Here is a 15,386-nt window from a genome sequence, read left to right on the forward strand (position 1 = left end):
ATTTAATTATTCACAGTTATTAAGAAAAGTGGGGATAAAGGAATGGTGGAAGGAAAGGAAGAACTCTCTTGATGCACCATACCAAGTTAGTGGAGAGAAGTTTATCATCTAAATAATCTTTTAACATCAGAATAACATTAAAAAATGAGAAAAAATTGAGAAATATTTACCAAGTGTTCTTCCTTCTGCAATTCGTGTCAAAAACTGACACAGGTACACTTTTTTAATCTGATGAGTAGCTATTTTGGACAGTCCATTAATAAGAGCTGAAAGAGGAAAGAGTAAACTTAAATCAGTTTTATTCCAGCAGTGCCACATTATGAATAGAGATAAAAGCAGCACAGAATTTGTCTACCAGATTAAAAAGTACTTCAGTTTCCTAACCAAACTAAATGCTTTAAAAAAAAACCCACCACACACACCTATTAGCAGTCATTTTCAAAAATTGCATTAGTAATTGGCATACTTCTACATTACAAAAGGAGGTAATAAAGTTCATATTAAGACAGAGGATGTGACTTGACATTTACAGCAGCAAAATAAAAGTGATGGAGCACACCATAGGTTCATAATCTGTAAAATATGTAGTTAAATTCAGAATATTACATGTAAATGAAAGCTTTTGTTTTGCTCAGAATCTTAAGTGAGATGAATAAGAACATAAGAATGGCTATACTGGGTCAAACCAAAGTATCCTGTCTGCCAACAGTGGCCAATACAAGATGCCCCAGAGGGAGAGATCACAACACGTAATCCTCATGTGCTCCTTCCCCTGTCACCTACCTCCAGAGAAAGAGATGCTAGGGACACCATTCCTACCCATCTTAGCTAATAGCCATGGATGGACCTAACCCCCATGAATTTATGTAGCTCTTTTTTTAACCCTCTTTTTTGAACCCTCTTAAAGTTCTAGCCTTCAGCGCATCCTCTGGCAAGGAGTTCCATAGGTCAACTGTGCACTGAGTGAAGAAAAACTTCCTTTTGTTTGTTTTAAGCCTGCTGCCTATTAATTTCATTTGGTGACCCCTAGTTCTTATATTGAGGGAATAAATAAATAACTTTTCCTTAGTCCCTTTTTCCATACCAGTCATGATTTTATAGACTTCTATCATATCCTCCTAGTTTCCTCTTTTCTAAGCTGAAAAGTCCAAGTCTCTTTTCTCTCTCTTCGTATGGGACCTGTTCCAAACCTCAAATCATTTTTGTTCCCCGTTTCTGAACCTTTTCCAATGCCAATATATCTTTTTTGAGATGAGGTGCCCTGGCTTTATATAGAGGCATTAAGATATTTTTTGTCTTATTCTCTATCCATTTTTAATGACTCCTAATATTCTATTTGCTTTTTTCACTGCCGCTGCACACTGAGTGGATGTTTTCAGACAAATCTCCAACCTTTTTATACTGAAGATCACTTTTTAAATCTCAGAACAGGCAAAGATCTACCACCCAGCCCCTTCCTTGAAGCCCCGCCCCCTCTATTCTCCTCCTGTCCATCACTTGCTATCCCCAACCCTTACTTACACACTCTGATAAACAGTTTATTTTTAAATTATGCAATATATAAAATTAAAATCACATGTTTATAGTTATGAAATAAATGGTCTAGTTTTTATTCATGCTATTTAAATCTAAAATGAAGCATTTATAATTATACATTTTGTGGGGTCAGAGTTCTGAGGCTGGGGGCAGGGGAGAGGGAACAGGAGGGCAGAGGACAGGATTCTGCAGCAGGGGAACCTGGTTGCACTTCTCTACCTGATTAGGTGTAAAATGTTAATGTATAAGTCCCCAACTTATAAATGAACATTTGGGACATAACACATTCATAAGTTGGTTGTTTGGATTTCTAAATGCAGGATTCTGTCCGGTGCCAGTGGGGACAGAGTTCGGGGAGTAGGGACGGGAATGGGGACAGAGTTCTGTAGCTGGGGACAGGGGAGTGGGGACAGAGTTCTGCAGCAGGGGATAGGGTGCCAGTGGGGACAGAGTTCGGGGAGTGGGGACTGGGGAGTAGGGACAGGGTGCCAGTGGCAGCAGAGAGTCCCCTGCATCTGCCTCCTTCCAGGATTCCCCTCCCTCCCCCCAAGGAGGGAAGCCAGCACATGCCTCCTCCGGGCCCGACTCCCCCTCCCCCTCCGCAAGGCAGGGAAACCCCTCGTGTGCCTGCTCCGGGACCAACCCCCCCGTGGGAGCCTGCCCTGGGGACAACCCTCTCCGCCCCCGCGGCAGTACCTAACCCCTGCGGGCACCTGCCCCAGGGCCAAACCCCCCTTCCACAGCGTGGCCCGGCCAACCCCCATGGGCACCTGCCCTGGGGCCAACCCCCTCCTGCAGCATGGCCAACCACCACAGGCGCCTGCCCCGGGGCCAAACCCCCCTTCCACAGTACGACCGGGACAACCCTCGCCCCCACCCGCCCCTCCCACAGTGCGGCCAACCCCCGTGGGCGCCTGCCCCGGGGCCAAACTTCCCTCCCTCGGCACGGCACAGCCCAACGCAGCCAAACCCCGGGGCCAACCCCCACTCCCACAGCGCAGGGAAACTACTGGAACCCCCAGAAGTGGCGCAAAGCTGCAGGCAGGACTTCTGTCCACGCTGGAGGTAGGTAGTGGGGCTTCTCGAGAGTGGGGGGAAAAAATGGAGAGTGAGGGGTCCCGAATGCCTCACAAATCGACTGGTTGAGGACTCGCAATCGACCAGTTGATTGCAATTGACCGGTTGGTGACCACGGCCCTAGAGTGAACCATAAGCATTTGTAACCTGGAACAAACTTGTAAATGTGGCGTTCCACCAAAAGTGTGTTCAGAACCTCACTATAAGCATTTGTCATTTAGCTAAAAGCCCTGAGCTAGTTTTCCATGGGAAAGTGAACTCTTCCATGGGAAAAGCAAGATAACACATCTGAGCTGCCAGTCTCACTTCTGCCTGAAGAGAGGAAGCAAAATTGATAAGCACCTTCCACAGCAACAGAAATGGCCCACTGAAGTTCTCTAAGGACGTAAGTTCCTTAGCAGCTGGAGTCCCCCACTGACTCCAGGCCCTAAGCAGTGCTGTTGCTTTGAAACACTGCAGGGAACCCAGCATCAGGCTCCATGCAGCGTTTCAAATGTCATCACTGGGGCCTGGTGACAGCTGGGGAGTCCCCAGCTGATCCCAGGTTCCACATGGTGCTGCCGCTTTGAAATGATGTGTGCAGCCTGGGGACACCACAGCTTGCCCTGGGCTGCACGTGGCATTTTAAAGCAGCAGCATCACATGGAGCTCGGGGTCCAGCCCCAGGCTCCATGCTGTGCTGCCACTTTGAAGTACCCCTCTTCTTCCGCCTCCTTGCTGCCTCTTTCTGATAGACTAGTTGACTATCCAATAAGCATTTGCTTATCAAATAGTTGACCAGTTGTTCACTTCTCTACCTGGTTAGGTGTAAAATGTTAATGTAAAAGTCCCCAACTTATAAATGAACATTTGGGACATAACACATTCATAAGTTGGTTGTTTGGATTTCTGAATGCAGTTTCCCATAGAAACAATATTATAAATGTCAGTTAGGTTCCCAGGCTAGTTCATAAAAGCCTATTCAACCCGTATTGTAGCTGAAACTCTATTTGCAATGAAAAATTGAAAGCTTATTTAACCTTGAATGCTGGTGCTTGAGGAAATGGAGGTTTAATTAGAGGCTGAAGAGGTAGGTAGAGAATCCAAAGGGGACTTCTAGGAATCCTTAGCACCTATGACCCATGGGCTGTGCACCACCCCATCCCCCATCTTCCACCCCATCTTCTGCAGGCTGTATCCAAACCCTTCTTACCTGGATGTGGTGAGCAGCATGAGCACAGGCTGGAGGATTGGGGGCAGCTGTGCAGCTGGCGAGAAGTAGTAATTCCTCCTTCAAAGCATCACTTCTTTCTAACTGCTGACTGCACAATGGCCCCCTGCTCTTCCAGAGTCCTTCAGCCAGCACTGTGCTGCTCGCTACCACCTGTGCCTCTTGCCTGCTCCCCTGAGGCTGCAGGTGAGCTTTTGTTTGTATGAGCAGTAGGGATGTAAGTGAGTAGTTGATTGGCATATCTACTACTCACTCCGCCCCCCACTGCCTCAGAGTCAGCAAGAGGAGGCAAAGAGAAACAGGAACCAGTGCAGGTACCCTACTACCATCTCTGAGGTGCCACCTGTCCATCAGTCCCGGCTGCCTCTAAGAGGCAGAGGGAGGGTGGAGTAGGGGAGGCTCTGCCCACAGCTGGCCAAGGTTCCTTATTCACTACATGATTATATAACCACAATTTAACATCCTTAATGAGCAGATGTTTGTAAGTCAGATGTTTGTAACTTGGGAGTGCCCATATGTGGAGGAAAGGTAGGTTGAGAAGAGGAAGAGGTAGGTGGCAATTTTGAAGGGAACTTCTGGGCTACTAACTCTTCAGAAAGACAGACACTGTCAGGACTCGCTCTTAGCTCTGGAAGGGAAACAGGTCTAATAGGTTACAGCAGAAGCAGATACATCAGGGTTCTATAAGAACATCAAAATGGCCCTACTGAGTCAGATCAATGGTCTTATCTAGCCCAGTGGCCGCTGCTGTTGGAAGACAAGACAATGCCAGGTACCTCAAAAGGAATGAACAAAAGAGGCAATCAAATGATTGTTGCCCATCCCCAGCTCCTGGCAAATAGAGTGCAGGGATACTATGTCTGCCCATCCTGCCTAGCAGCTGTTGGCTCTATTATAAGAAAAGCCATACTGGGTCAGCAGGAAGGTCTATCTTGCCCATATCCTGTCTTCCAACAGTTGCCATGACGGGCAGCAGGTTTAAATCAAACAAAAGGCAGTTTTTCTTCACTCAGTGCACAGCCAACCTGTGGAATTCCTTGCCAGAATATGCAGTGAAGACTAGAACTTTAACAGGGTTCAAAAAAGACCTAGATAGATTCATGGAGATTAGGTCCATCGATGGCTATTAGCTAGGAGTGGTATCCCTAGCCTGTTTCTCTGGAGGTGGGTGACAAGGGAGGGATCACATGAGGATTACCTGTTGTGATTCCTCCCTCTGGGGCATCTGGTATTGGCCACTGTCGGCAGACAGGATACTGGGCTAGATGGGATCTTTGGTCTGACGCAGTATGACCCTTCTTATCTTCATATAGGGACATTAATAAGTGGGTAATTGGGTAGGCAGGCAGGCGGAAGCCAGTCTGGGCTATTAAGCAGCTTTTAAGCTGGCTCCTGGTGTGCACCAGCTCCCAGAGAGCTAGCTGCTGCCCCACACTGCCAGTGGGTGTAACTGCTGAATTTTTCAGTGGTTACATGGTTACTCAATTACCTGCTTTTTAAATATTACCTACTCTGTATCAGCATGCAGCAGCATGGGACAGCAGTCAGTTCCCAGGGGAGCGGGGCTGATAGGCAGGAGCCTGCTGCCATGCCAGGCTGTGGGTGTATGTAACTGCTCTGTTTCTGAGTAGTTACCCAATTACCAGCTTTTTACACCCCGCCTCATACACAGCGACCCTGAATCCTGTACCCCACGCATACCCACTCCTTCTTTGAGGGCCCTCCCCCCACTTACAGGCTCTGTTATATCACAGCCCCCCTTCCGCCCTGAGCCCCCCCAAGGCTGCAGCCGAGTATCTCACTAGCAGGCCCACTAGTGGCAACTGGGGCTGGCTCTGCCCCATACGGCGGGCTCCCAGGGGCCCGAGCGGGGCGGGCTCTGCGCGGCCAGGCGCACGCGCAGCGGGGAAGCGCCCCACGGCAACACGCGCCGCCTAGGCCGGGCCAGATACAGGGCACGAGGCCGCAACCCGCCCCCGCCCTTCTCACCCTGCGCCGTGTCCCGGCTCCGCTCGAAGTCCCGCGTACGCCCCTCCCGGAAGTGCCGGCACAGCGCGTAGCAAGTGAAATCCAGCATCCAGCCCGCGGCTACAGCCTCCACCTCCGCCAGCAGCGCGGGGGACAGCGGGCCAGGGGGACTCCGCGCCCCCGATTCCTCCTCCGCGCCCCCGCGGGCCCGCGCATCGCCCAGCTCCGCCTCAGCCCCGCTTTCCATTTTCAAATCCGCCGCCGCCAACCGCTTCAGGCCCCGCCTCGCCAGCGACAACAGCACAGAGTGGGAGAAATCTGTGCGTCACCGCTTCGCTCAGGCTCCGCCTCTTCTGCCTTGCAAACCCCACACCCAATTTGCGTCAGGTCCGTGCCCGTAAATGTTCCCGCAGCAGAGCCTTTTCCGCCCTCACTAACGTCACTTCCTGTCGCGGGACTTCACGCCTTCAATCAATAAAACTCCCGTGCGCGGGGCTTTGATTGGCTAGGTAATGCTACTGGGGTGGGATCTGGGAGGCTCGAGACGTCACACGTGGCTCCCTAGATTAAAGAGCCCTCTGCTGTCAGAAATCTTTTCCCTAGGTGGTTACTTGTAGGCTGCAATCAAGTCATTGTTTAATCGTTTCATTGATAAATATATAGAGATTCTTAAGTTTCTGGCTTTCTAGACTTACAATAATTTCTGTAGCTCCTTTTACAAATCTTTTCCCAGTTGGGTGCATGCATGGATAAGTGGGAAAAATTACATTTGAACGGGTAGCGCTATATCTAGCCCTTTAACGTGTGAGTGCTCCTGAGTAAGATTCTTGTAACATAGATGTATTTTGTTTTCTTTGTAATTGTGTGTAACTTGGGAACATGCAATAAAAAAGTAGTTTAAGATAAATTAAAGCCTAGATTCTTCACTCTTTGTTGTGTTCCTACAGACTCTCTGTTGGCAAAGCTATGCAAGAAGAGCCACCTACTGGAGATACCATGTAAACCAGCAGGAGTTCAGCTTAGAACATACCTACAGGCATAGAACAGCCTACAGACACACTTTTCTGTCAGCATAATTTTGTTTCATTTTATGTATCAGAGGGGTAGCCGTGTTAGTCTGAATCTGCAAAAGTGGCGAGGAGTCCTGTGGCACCTTATAGACTAACTGAAGTGTTGGAGCATAAGCTTTTGTGGGCAAAGACCCACTTCGTCAGATGCATGTAGTGGAAATTCCTTTTCCTTTTGTTTTAGCAAGATCATGGCTACCTCTCTATTGTTGGACTAGTGAGTCAGAGACAAAGGAGACAAATGCACAATCCATTTGAACTGGGATGGTTACTCGTGGGGGTATGAACTCTGGTTGTGGTATTTTCCCTAGCTAATGCCATGTAACTTCTCTCCCTCTTTCATTAAAAGTTTATTTTCTACGCTCAGACTCTGTGCTTGTGAGTGGGGAAGCATTGCCTCCCAGAGGCGCTCAGGGGTGTGTGAATTTCCCATGCTACTGGGTGGGGGCTCTAGTCGGTTCTGTGTGAGATGGATGAAAAGGAACCCCTAGATATTAAACCTGGTCCTGGATGCTGCCGGCGCTACCTGGCAGAAGGATTACAAAACTATGGACCAGTTTCTGATCAGTCATATTGGTGCAATAGAGAGTATCTCCATTGACTTCAGTGGAATTATTACCAATTTACACTGTTGTTACTTAGACCAGAATCTGACCCTAGATCATGAACATTTCCATGAAACGGTTAAGAACATCCCAAACTGTTCTTGTCTAGAAGGCAGAAATTCCAGCAGTTCTAGTGTCTGTAATTTACATTCTTTGCTTGGTTTGCCAGGAACTAACAGCTAGGAAACTGTACCTCCTCAGGAAAATAAGGTGCTGAAACTATTGTGATTTTCTGGCTTCACTGGTTAGCGTAACCCTGTGTTAGAAGGCTTGAGGGAAAGTAAGGGTTTGAGGAATGGCACTACATTATATCGTGAAAGCATCGAAAATGATGACAGAGGGAAGAGACAGACTTATCCAGCTACATCTAAAAAATGTAGAAAGGATCAAAGATTGAAGTAATCCCCGAGGATGCAAAGCATGTAATGTGAATAATTGGATAAAACTGAATGTAGTGCTGGAACAACATGTTGCCAAATGAAGAAAGAATATTTTTCTGTCATTTAAAAGTATAAAACTGATACAGTTCCTTTTCACTAAGTGCCAATCAGCAAAAGCTTAATCTTTGTGAAAGATGATGTTGCAGAAAGTATACTGAAATATATGAATAACAAAGGGGTTCACTCTGAGACAAATATCAAATGAATGTCAAAATAACGTTAATACATTCAGGAGGCTACACAGTGGTGTTCCCTCTAAACTGGGAGGCAGCACAGCTTCACAGGTGATTAATCAGCCCTGCCCAGTCAATCAGCTCCATTTGCTACACAGGTGATATGTTGACACTATATGGAAATTTTAGGTGGGGACAGAAAATGTAATTTAGCCAAAAACTCCCTTTCAATTTTCCCTTTTGGGAAATTTTCAAATGAAACTTTTTTCACACGTAGTGATATTGTCTACACAATTCATACAGTGCTACATATTTTAAATCTTCTTGGGTGAAGCTAAGCATTCAACAACATTATGGAAAATCCATAAATATGTTCTTTTTATTGTTTATCGCTAGAAAATTGATTTTGTTTGCTAACTTCTTTGTTACTTATAGTGACTAAAATCTTATTTTTTATCACATTCAAGATCTAGAGCTGGCCCATTAGTTACTTTTTTTAAATACTGAGTAACCTTTCTCCTAGTAGTACATTTTTCCAGTATTTTATAAGGTACACATTCTGGAGCCACTTTAAGACCTGTAATAAACTGGCCTTTCATAAGCTATCCCAGTGGGGACAGACACTGGCAGAATTTTCTCTGCAAGGTAGGGAGAACCAGAGCAGCTGTTCTATAGCTGCCGCCATAAGAAATTTGCAACTTCAGAAGCCAGGACTGACTAGATTTTGATTTCTTACGTCTTTATATGCTGTTGGTATTAGAAATTATTAATATGGGTGACAACCAGATATTAAAATTATACATTTATTTATGAAGTCCAAATTCCAAATGTGTAGGATTGTATATAAACTTTTACTAAAACAAAACAGCTGGCTTTTTTAACCTTCATAGATCATGGTTTCTAAACCTTTGATCATTTTTGTTGTCCTCCTCAGGACAATCTCCAAAGTATGCACATCAATTCTAGGCATCATACTTCAAAGAAAGGATGCAGTACTCCAGTTGAGGTCTCATCACTGCTGACTGGAGTGGGACAAATTATCATCTGTCTCTTTAGTATGACAACCTGTAAAACGCCTCTCGATGATATTAGTCTTTTTCACTAGTGCATCATGTTGCTGACATATTCAATTTGTGATCCTCTGTAACTCCCCATTATTTTCAACAGATTACCACCTAGCTAATATTCCACATTTTGTAATTTTGCAATTAGTTTTTCCTTTTTCAATGTGGTACTTTGTACTTGTCTTTACAGAACTTAACCTTGTCTATTTCAGACCAATTCTCTAATTTTTCAATTTGGTTTGAATTCTAATACTGTCCTCCAAAGTGCTTGCAACCCCTCCCAGCTTGTCATCCATACATTTTATAAGCATACTCCTCATTCCATTATCCAAGTCATTGATTAAAATATTAAAAAACATCTATTCCCAGACTTTCTCCTTAGTGCTCTCCTGGATATACCCTTCCATTTAGATACAGAGCTACTGATAACTGCTATCTGAGTACAGTCTTTCAACCAGTTGTGCACCTACCTTATAGTAATTTCATTTAGACCATATTTCTCTGGGAATGTCATGTGGGACTGTGTCAAAAGCCTTACTAAAATCAAGATTTACCATATATCCTGCTTCTTCCAATCCACTAGCTCAATAATTCTGTCAAAGAAGGAAATTAGCTTGGTTTAACATTATTTGTTCTTGGCAAATCCATTCTGGCTATTCCTTTTAACGCTATTTTCCTCTAGGTCCATGAAGTCCAACACTCTAGCCCAAGGGCGGGCAATACTTTTTAATAGGGAGGCCACTCCAAGATTTTGGTAAGTGGTCAAGGGCCACACTTCTGCGGAGGAGTAACGAGGTCTGGGACAGTGGGTGGGGTATAGAAGGGAGCTTGGGATAGAGGACTGGGGTGCAGGAGGGAGTGTGGGGTCTGAGAGGGAGTTTGGGTGAAGGAGGTGGTTATAATCTGGGGCAAGGCTTGGGGTGCAGGGTCTAGAAGGGGTTATGGATGGTAGGGATGTTAAATTTAGATTAATAGGCAAATCAAATAGTTAATGCAATTTGCATTGACTATTCAATTAGTCTAAAAGGGAACCTCGCCTTTGAAGTGTAGCAGCAGTCCCAAGGCTGTTGCTACACTTCAAAGGTGAAAGCGATGCAGGGAGCTCTGGGCCATCAGGGGACTGGTTGAGTCCCCCGCTGTCCTCTTGCTCTCCACGGTGTTTCAAAGCAGCAGTGCTGCATGGAGCCAGGGTCAGCAGGGGAGTCCCCAGCTGAACCCGGCTCCATGCAGTGCTGCCTCTCTGAAGTCTCCCCTCCTGCCCCCTTGCTGCCTCTTTCTGATGGCGGGGAAGCTACTAGTAGACTAGTGTATTGACTATCTGATAAGCTTTTGCTTATCAAATAGTCGACTAGTCTTTCATATCCCTAATGGGTGCAGGAGAGGATTCTGGCCTGGGGGACGGTTGTAGGAAGGGGAGCAGGGTCTGGGAGGGAGTTGTGACCTGGGAGAAGGGGAGAAAGGGGATGCAGAGGGTTTGGGTGGTGATGCGGGACAGGGGCAGATGAGAGTACTGCAGGGCCCAGGGCAGCGCCGTAGGGCCCTGGGCAGCGAAATTTCACGGGGCCCCCCCTTTGACACAGCACATGCACCGTGGTGCTATGGCGCATGCGCAATGCCTTGGGAAGTGCGGGGCCCGGGGCAGCCTCCCTGCCCAGCTTTCTCCTCCCTGCCCAGCTTGCAGAGCAATTAGCAGCCTGCTTTGTAAAGTGGCTACCTCTGCTCTGTAGTTAGGGTGCTGGCAAGGAGGATGTGGGCCAGATCTGGTAGCTTGGTGGGCTGGATGTGGCCTACTAGCCACCTCTTGCCCACCCTGCTCTAGTCACTAGCCACATGTGACTATTAGGCTGGTTGAGTGTGGCTATTTTGCTATAGCAGTAGCTACTATGGCTCCATCTAGATTACATGGCTCCATTGACAGAGCCATGTAAAGTAGTTTACTTGGCATAGTCCAAGAATCAGGGATTTAAATAATCACCACTTCATTAAAATAAAAATGGCCGCCACGCTCTGCTGACAATCAGCTGATCCGGCACAGCACTGCAGTTTATACACGGCACGGTCAACCAGGGAAGCCTTTGTCAACCGCTCCGGTACGCCTCGTGAAACGGCAGTCTAGACTCGGTGCAGTCGACAAAGGCTTCCTTTGTCGACCGCACCGAGTCTAGACTGCCGCGTTGTGCTGGATTAGCTGATTGTTGGCACAGCGCAGTGGCCATTTTTTTTAATGAAGTGGGGATTATTTAAATCCACGTTTCTTTGACTATGCTGAGTAAACTACTTTACATGGCTCCATTGATGGAGCCATGTAGTCTAGACGTACCCTATAGTGGGTAGTTGGATAACCATGGCTCTGAGTGCTTACAGACTGATTGTTTGATAATGTGTTTTAATATCTTTCCAGGTATCACACACTGATAATTTTCTGGATTCGATTTGTTCCCTTTTTTAAAGGCAAGCATTTTATTTGCCCTTCTCCAGTCTGCTGGGGCCACCAGTGCTCTATGGATTCTCATTATAATTGAGAATCATTTGGAGATTACTTCAGCTCATTCCTTAAATACCTTAGGATGAATTTCACCCTGCTCACTTGAATAGAACTAATTTATTTAAATATTCTTTATGGTGTTCTTTTCCTATTTTGGCTTGCATTCCCTCTCCCATGGTGTTAGTATTATGTTAAATATGTCTTCATAATTAGTCTTTTTAGTGAAGACTGAAGTAAAATAGGCATTAAGCACCTCATCCTTCTTCATATCCTCAGTTATTAGCTCTCCTTCCCCTCTATGTAGAGAACATGTGTTTTCCTCCATCTGTCTCTTGCTTTCAATGTATTTAAAGAACCTCCTCTTATTACTTTTTATGTCCCTTGCTAGGTATAACTCATTTTGTGCCTTAGCCTTTCTGATTTTGTCCCTCTATATTTGTGCGGTTCTTTTGTGCTTCTACTTAACAATTCATCCACACTTCTGTTCTTTATAGGACAACTTTTTGATTTTCAGGTAAGTAGAGAACTGATGGAGCCTAAGAGTGCATCTACACAGCAGCGTTATTTTGGAATAATGACTGTTATTCCAAAATAACAATGCAAGCGTATACACAGCAATTCTGCTATTTCAAAATAAATTTGAAAAAAACAGACAGCTTATTCCGACTTCTGTAATCCTCATTCCACAAGGAATAATGCCTCTTCTGAAACTGCTATTTCGAAATAGCTATAGCGTGGATGCTCCACTGCTGCTATTTTGAAATAGCTCCTCCCCAGGTCCATTCAAAGTAATTACTCCTGAGTGCTTCCTGGGGCTCTAAATCAAGGTAGTGCGTCCACATTAAGAGGGGCCTGCCTCAGACTAATTTTGAGGCTAATGGCTTCTTCCTATTCCTACTAGCTTGAATGATTTGTGGTTGTGCTTCTAAAATGCCAGCTCTTCTGAACTCCTCTATCTTTTTTATTTTCTTCCAGTGGGACCTTACTTACAATTCTCTGAGTTTGTTAAACTTGGCTTTTTGAAGTCTTTTTTATCCTTATTTCTTTCCTTAGCACAGTGAAGTGAATCATTTCTTGATCATTGTCACCCAAATTGCCTTCCACATTCTGATTTGCAACAAATTCCTCGTTGTTGGTCAGAATTAAGTCTAAAGTGTCTTTCCTGTGATTACTTTCTCCACTTTCTGAAACAAAAACTTTTCGCCAGTACATTCCAAGAACTTATTGGAAAATTTATGTTTCTCCATATTGCTTTTCTAAGAGATAGCTGTGTAGTTAAAGTCTCCCATTACTACTAGGCTTGTGTTTTTGATATTTCTGTTATTCTAGAAATGCCTCATTCACCCCTCTTACTGATTTGGTGGTCTATAGTGGTCTGTGACATCACCTTATTTTTCCCTTTTATTTTTAACTGCTCTGCCTCTCACCTACTTTTGCACTTCAGAACAAGTGAATATGTTCTTGATATATAATGCAACATAATCTCCCTTTTTTCTTATCTATCCTTCATGAATAAGCTGTACCTCTCTATACTGATATTCCAGTCTTGAGATTTACCGGGTCTGTGATGCCAAATAAGTCGTAAGTCAGTTTGTGTATGCAGACATCTGTGTATGGGCTCCATCTGGACTCCGTCTTCTAGTTTATTTCCTATATTCCTTGCATTTGTGTAAAATGTTGAACAAGTTCCTCCACTGATTTCCCTCTTGTTGTTATGCCCCCCGTTTAATTTTCTGTGCTTCCACTCCCAATAATTAGCCCTCTAGTAAGGGCTCACCTTTGAGCTTTTGTAACTTTTCTCTTTTGAAGCTGAGTTAAATCTCTTGACTAGGTTAATGAGTTTGTATGCAAAGATACTCTTCTTCTTGCTCAGATGGAGCCCATTTCTTCCTAGCAGTCCTTCTTTTCAGAATAGCTTCCCATGGCTGAGGATACCAATGCCTTCTCATCAATATATTCTGTACTGCCATGCATTCATATCCAGGATGGGTATCCCCCCTGCCTGGACTCTTACCTGCAACCATGAGGATGAATGGAGAATATCATTTGTGTCCCCAGCTCCTTTATCTTCACTCATAGAGCCTTGTATTCAATGCTGATCTGCTCAGGGTCATACTTGTCAGCACCTTTACTGCCCACAAGCATGAGCAGTATAGTGCAGAAGGGATTTTAAATATCGGTTAATTGACTAGTCGAGTTTTTTTTCCTTCCCCCTCCTCCCTTCTTCCCTATTTATTTTGGGTTTGGACATCCTAAACTCAAAACTGCAGTCATCTGAAGACATGGGCTGTGTCCACGAAAGCTCATGATACCAGCTACATGTTTTGTTAGTCTTTAAAGTGCTACCAGACCTTTTGGTGTTTTTTAAGTTAATTCTTATCAGTTAGTCGACTATTGTGTAGTCCCCGGGGGCAGGGCAGGCAGCCAGTGCGCCCCGGCCTCACTCCTAAGGAGCCCCCTGCCACTCTGCACAGCTGCCTTTGCCTCGGGGTGCCAGGCGGGAGCTGGTCTGTGAGGGGAGCCAGTTTAAAAACCACTTTCCATCGTGGGCCAGCTGCCTGTCACCATGTTCTGCTTCCTCTTACAAAGAGGCAGCAGGTTGGGGGTCTGAGATCCCAGACCCAGCAGAAGCCAGAACTGAGCTGGGCTGCCTGCCCACCCAGCTCCTAATACACTTTAAATGCAGAGAAGCAGCAGGGGTATGTCCCAGACCCATCATAAGGCAGGACAGAGCCAGGCTGCTGGCCAGCCTGCTTAAAAAATTTAATGGTGGTTGGGGGTGGGAGAGGGAAATGTGTGTAGTCTATAGCATTAACCTATATGTTATTTCTTATTGGTTAATCAACCACACTATTACCTCCCTATAGTGCAGTTGTTGGAAGTACAGATCAGCTTTGCCAGCCTTTCAGTAATGTATCAGATGCAATTCAGGGCAACACACCTTCTGGAACATCAGTTCAGTTAAGCAGATGCATGTCTTGGACCTCTTCAGAAGAGATTCACTGATCACCGACACCTTATTCATCCTCCTCTTGGGTTCCATGACTGTGAGCCACCCAGCTTAGGGACAGGTGCTTCCTCTTTCTCAGTCATTAGGGTCTATTGCTCACCTCCTGTTGCCCGTACAACATGCTGGCTCTTGGCTGTGATGACACCACATAAAGCATCACTTAGACCAGTACAAATTAGGAGTAGGCTCACCTTGGTGCGCGCTCCTCCCCAGCTTTCAGAGTTGTGCGGAGCAGCACTCTAGTGGTGATTCAAAGGGGCCTGGAGCTCAGGCCACCACTACTATGACAGTGGCAGCGGCCGGAGTCCCAGGCCCCTCTGAATTGCCAGGACCCAGGGCAACAGTCCCCTTGGTTCCCACCCCCACATTGGTGGGCCTGATGAAGTAAAACTAGTGTGACATCCTCTTCAAGTTCTGTAAGTCCAGCTGCCAAAGAGAAAACTTTGCTAGTTGCTTAAATATGCTCTAGTTATGAGTTGTTGGGCATGCTAAATGAACAGTCTTTATAATGCCTCGTGCTTGAATGTGACAGCTTGACATCTCTTTAATATTTTTGGTTAAGAGAAGTTATTTAATCTTTGTGGATGGGGTGTTGCTGAGATTATGATATTTTTGAGCCGTATTTGCACAACTCACCTCCTGCCATGGATCCAGCTGCGAGAAATAAGATGACATACAAGGAGATTATAGAGGGTACATTCTACGTATACCATCTACATGCTATTACAGAGGAACAGAACTCAACTAATAA

General features: G+C 45.6%; 1 protein-coding gene across 3 annotated transcripts in view; it reads right to left on the bottom strand.

Annotated features, from left to right (window-relative positions):
* Nucleotides 1–6,171, bottom strand: part of TERF1 (telomeric repeat binding factor 1) — a 65,850-nt gene extending 59,679 nt beyond the window's left edge. The window contains exons 1-2 of one of the 3 annotated variants that reach the window (XM_075920523.2): nucleotides 5,813–6,168; nucleotides 171–266 (exon numbers count right to left, since the gene is read on the bottom strand). In XM_075920523.2, the coding sequence (XP_075776638.2) occupies nucleotides 171–266; nucleotides 5,813–6,038 (322 nt within the window). In that variant the 5' untranslated portion in view covers nucleotides 6,039–6,168. Of the gene's footprint in view, nucleotides 1–170; nucleotides 267–5,812 lie in introns of all 3 variants that reach the window. The other 2 variants (XM_006131528.5, XM_006131527.5) reach the window with 2 other exon arrangements.
* Between the last annotated feature and the right edge of the window lie 9,215 nt (nucleotides 6,172–15,386).

Source organism: Pelodiscus sinensis, chromosome 2 (assembly GCF_052426305.1).
Source record: "Pelodiscus sinensis isolate ZL-2025 chromosome 2, ASM5242630v1, whole genome shotgun sequence".
Taxonomy (NCBI): domain Eukaryota; kingdom Metazoa; phylum Chordata; order Testudines; family Trionychidae; genus Pelodiscus; species Pelodiscus sinensis.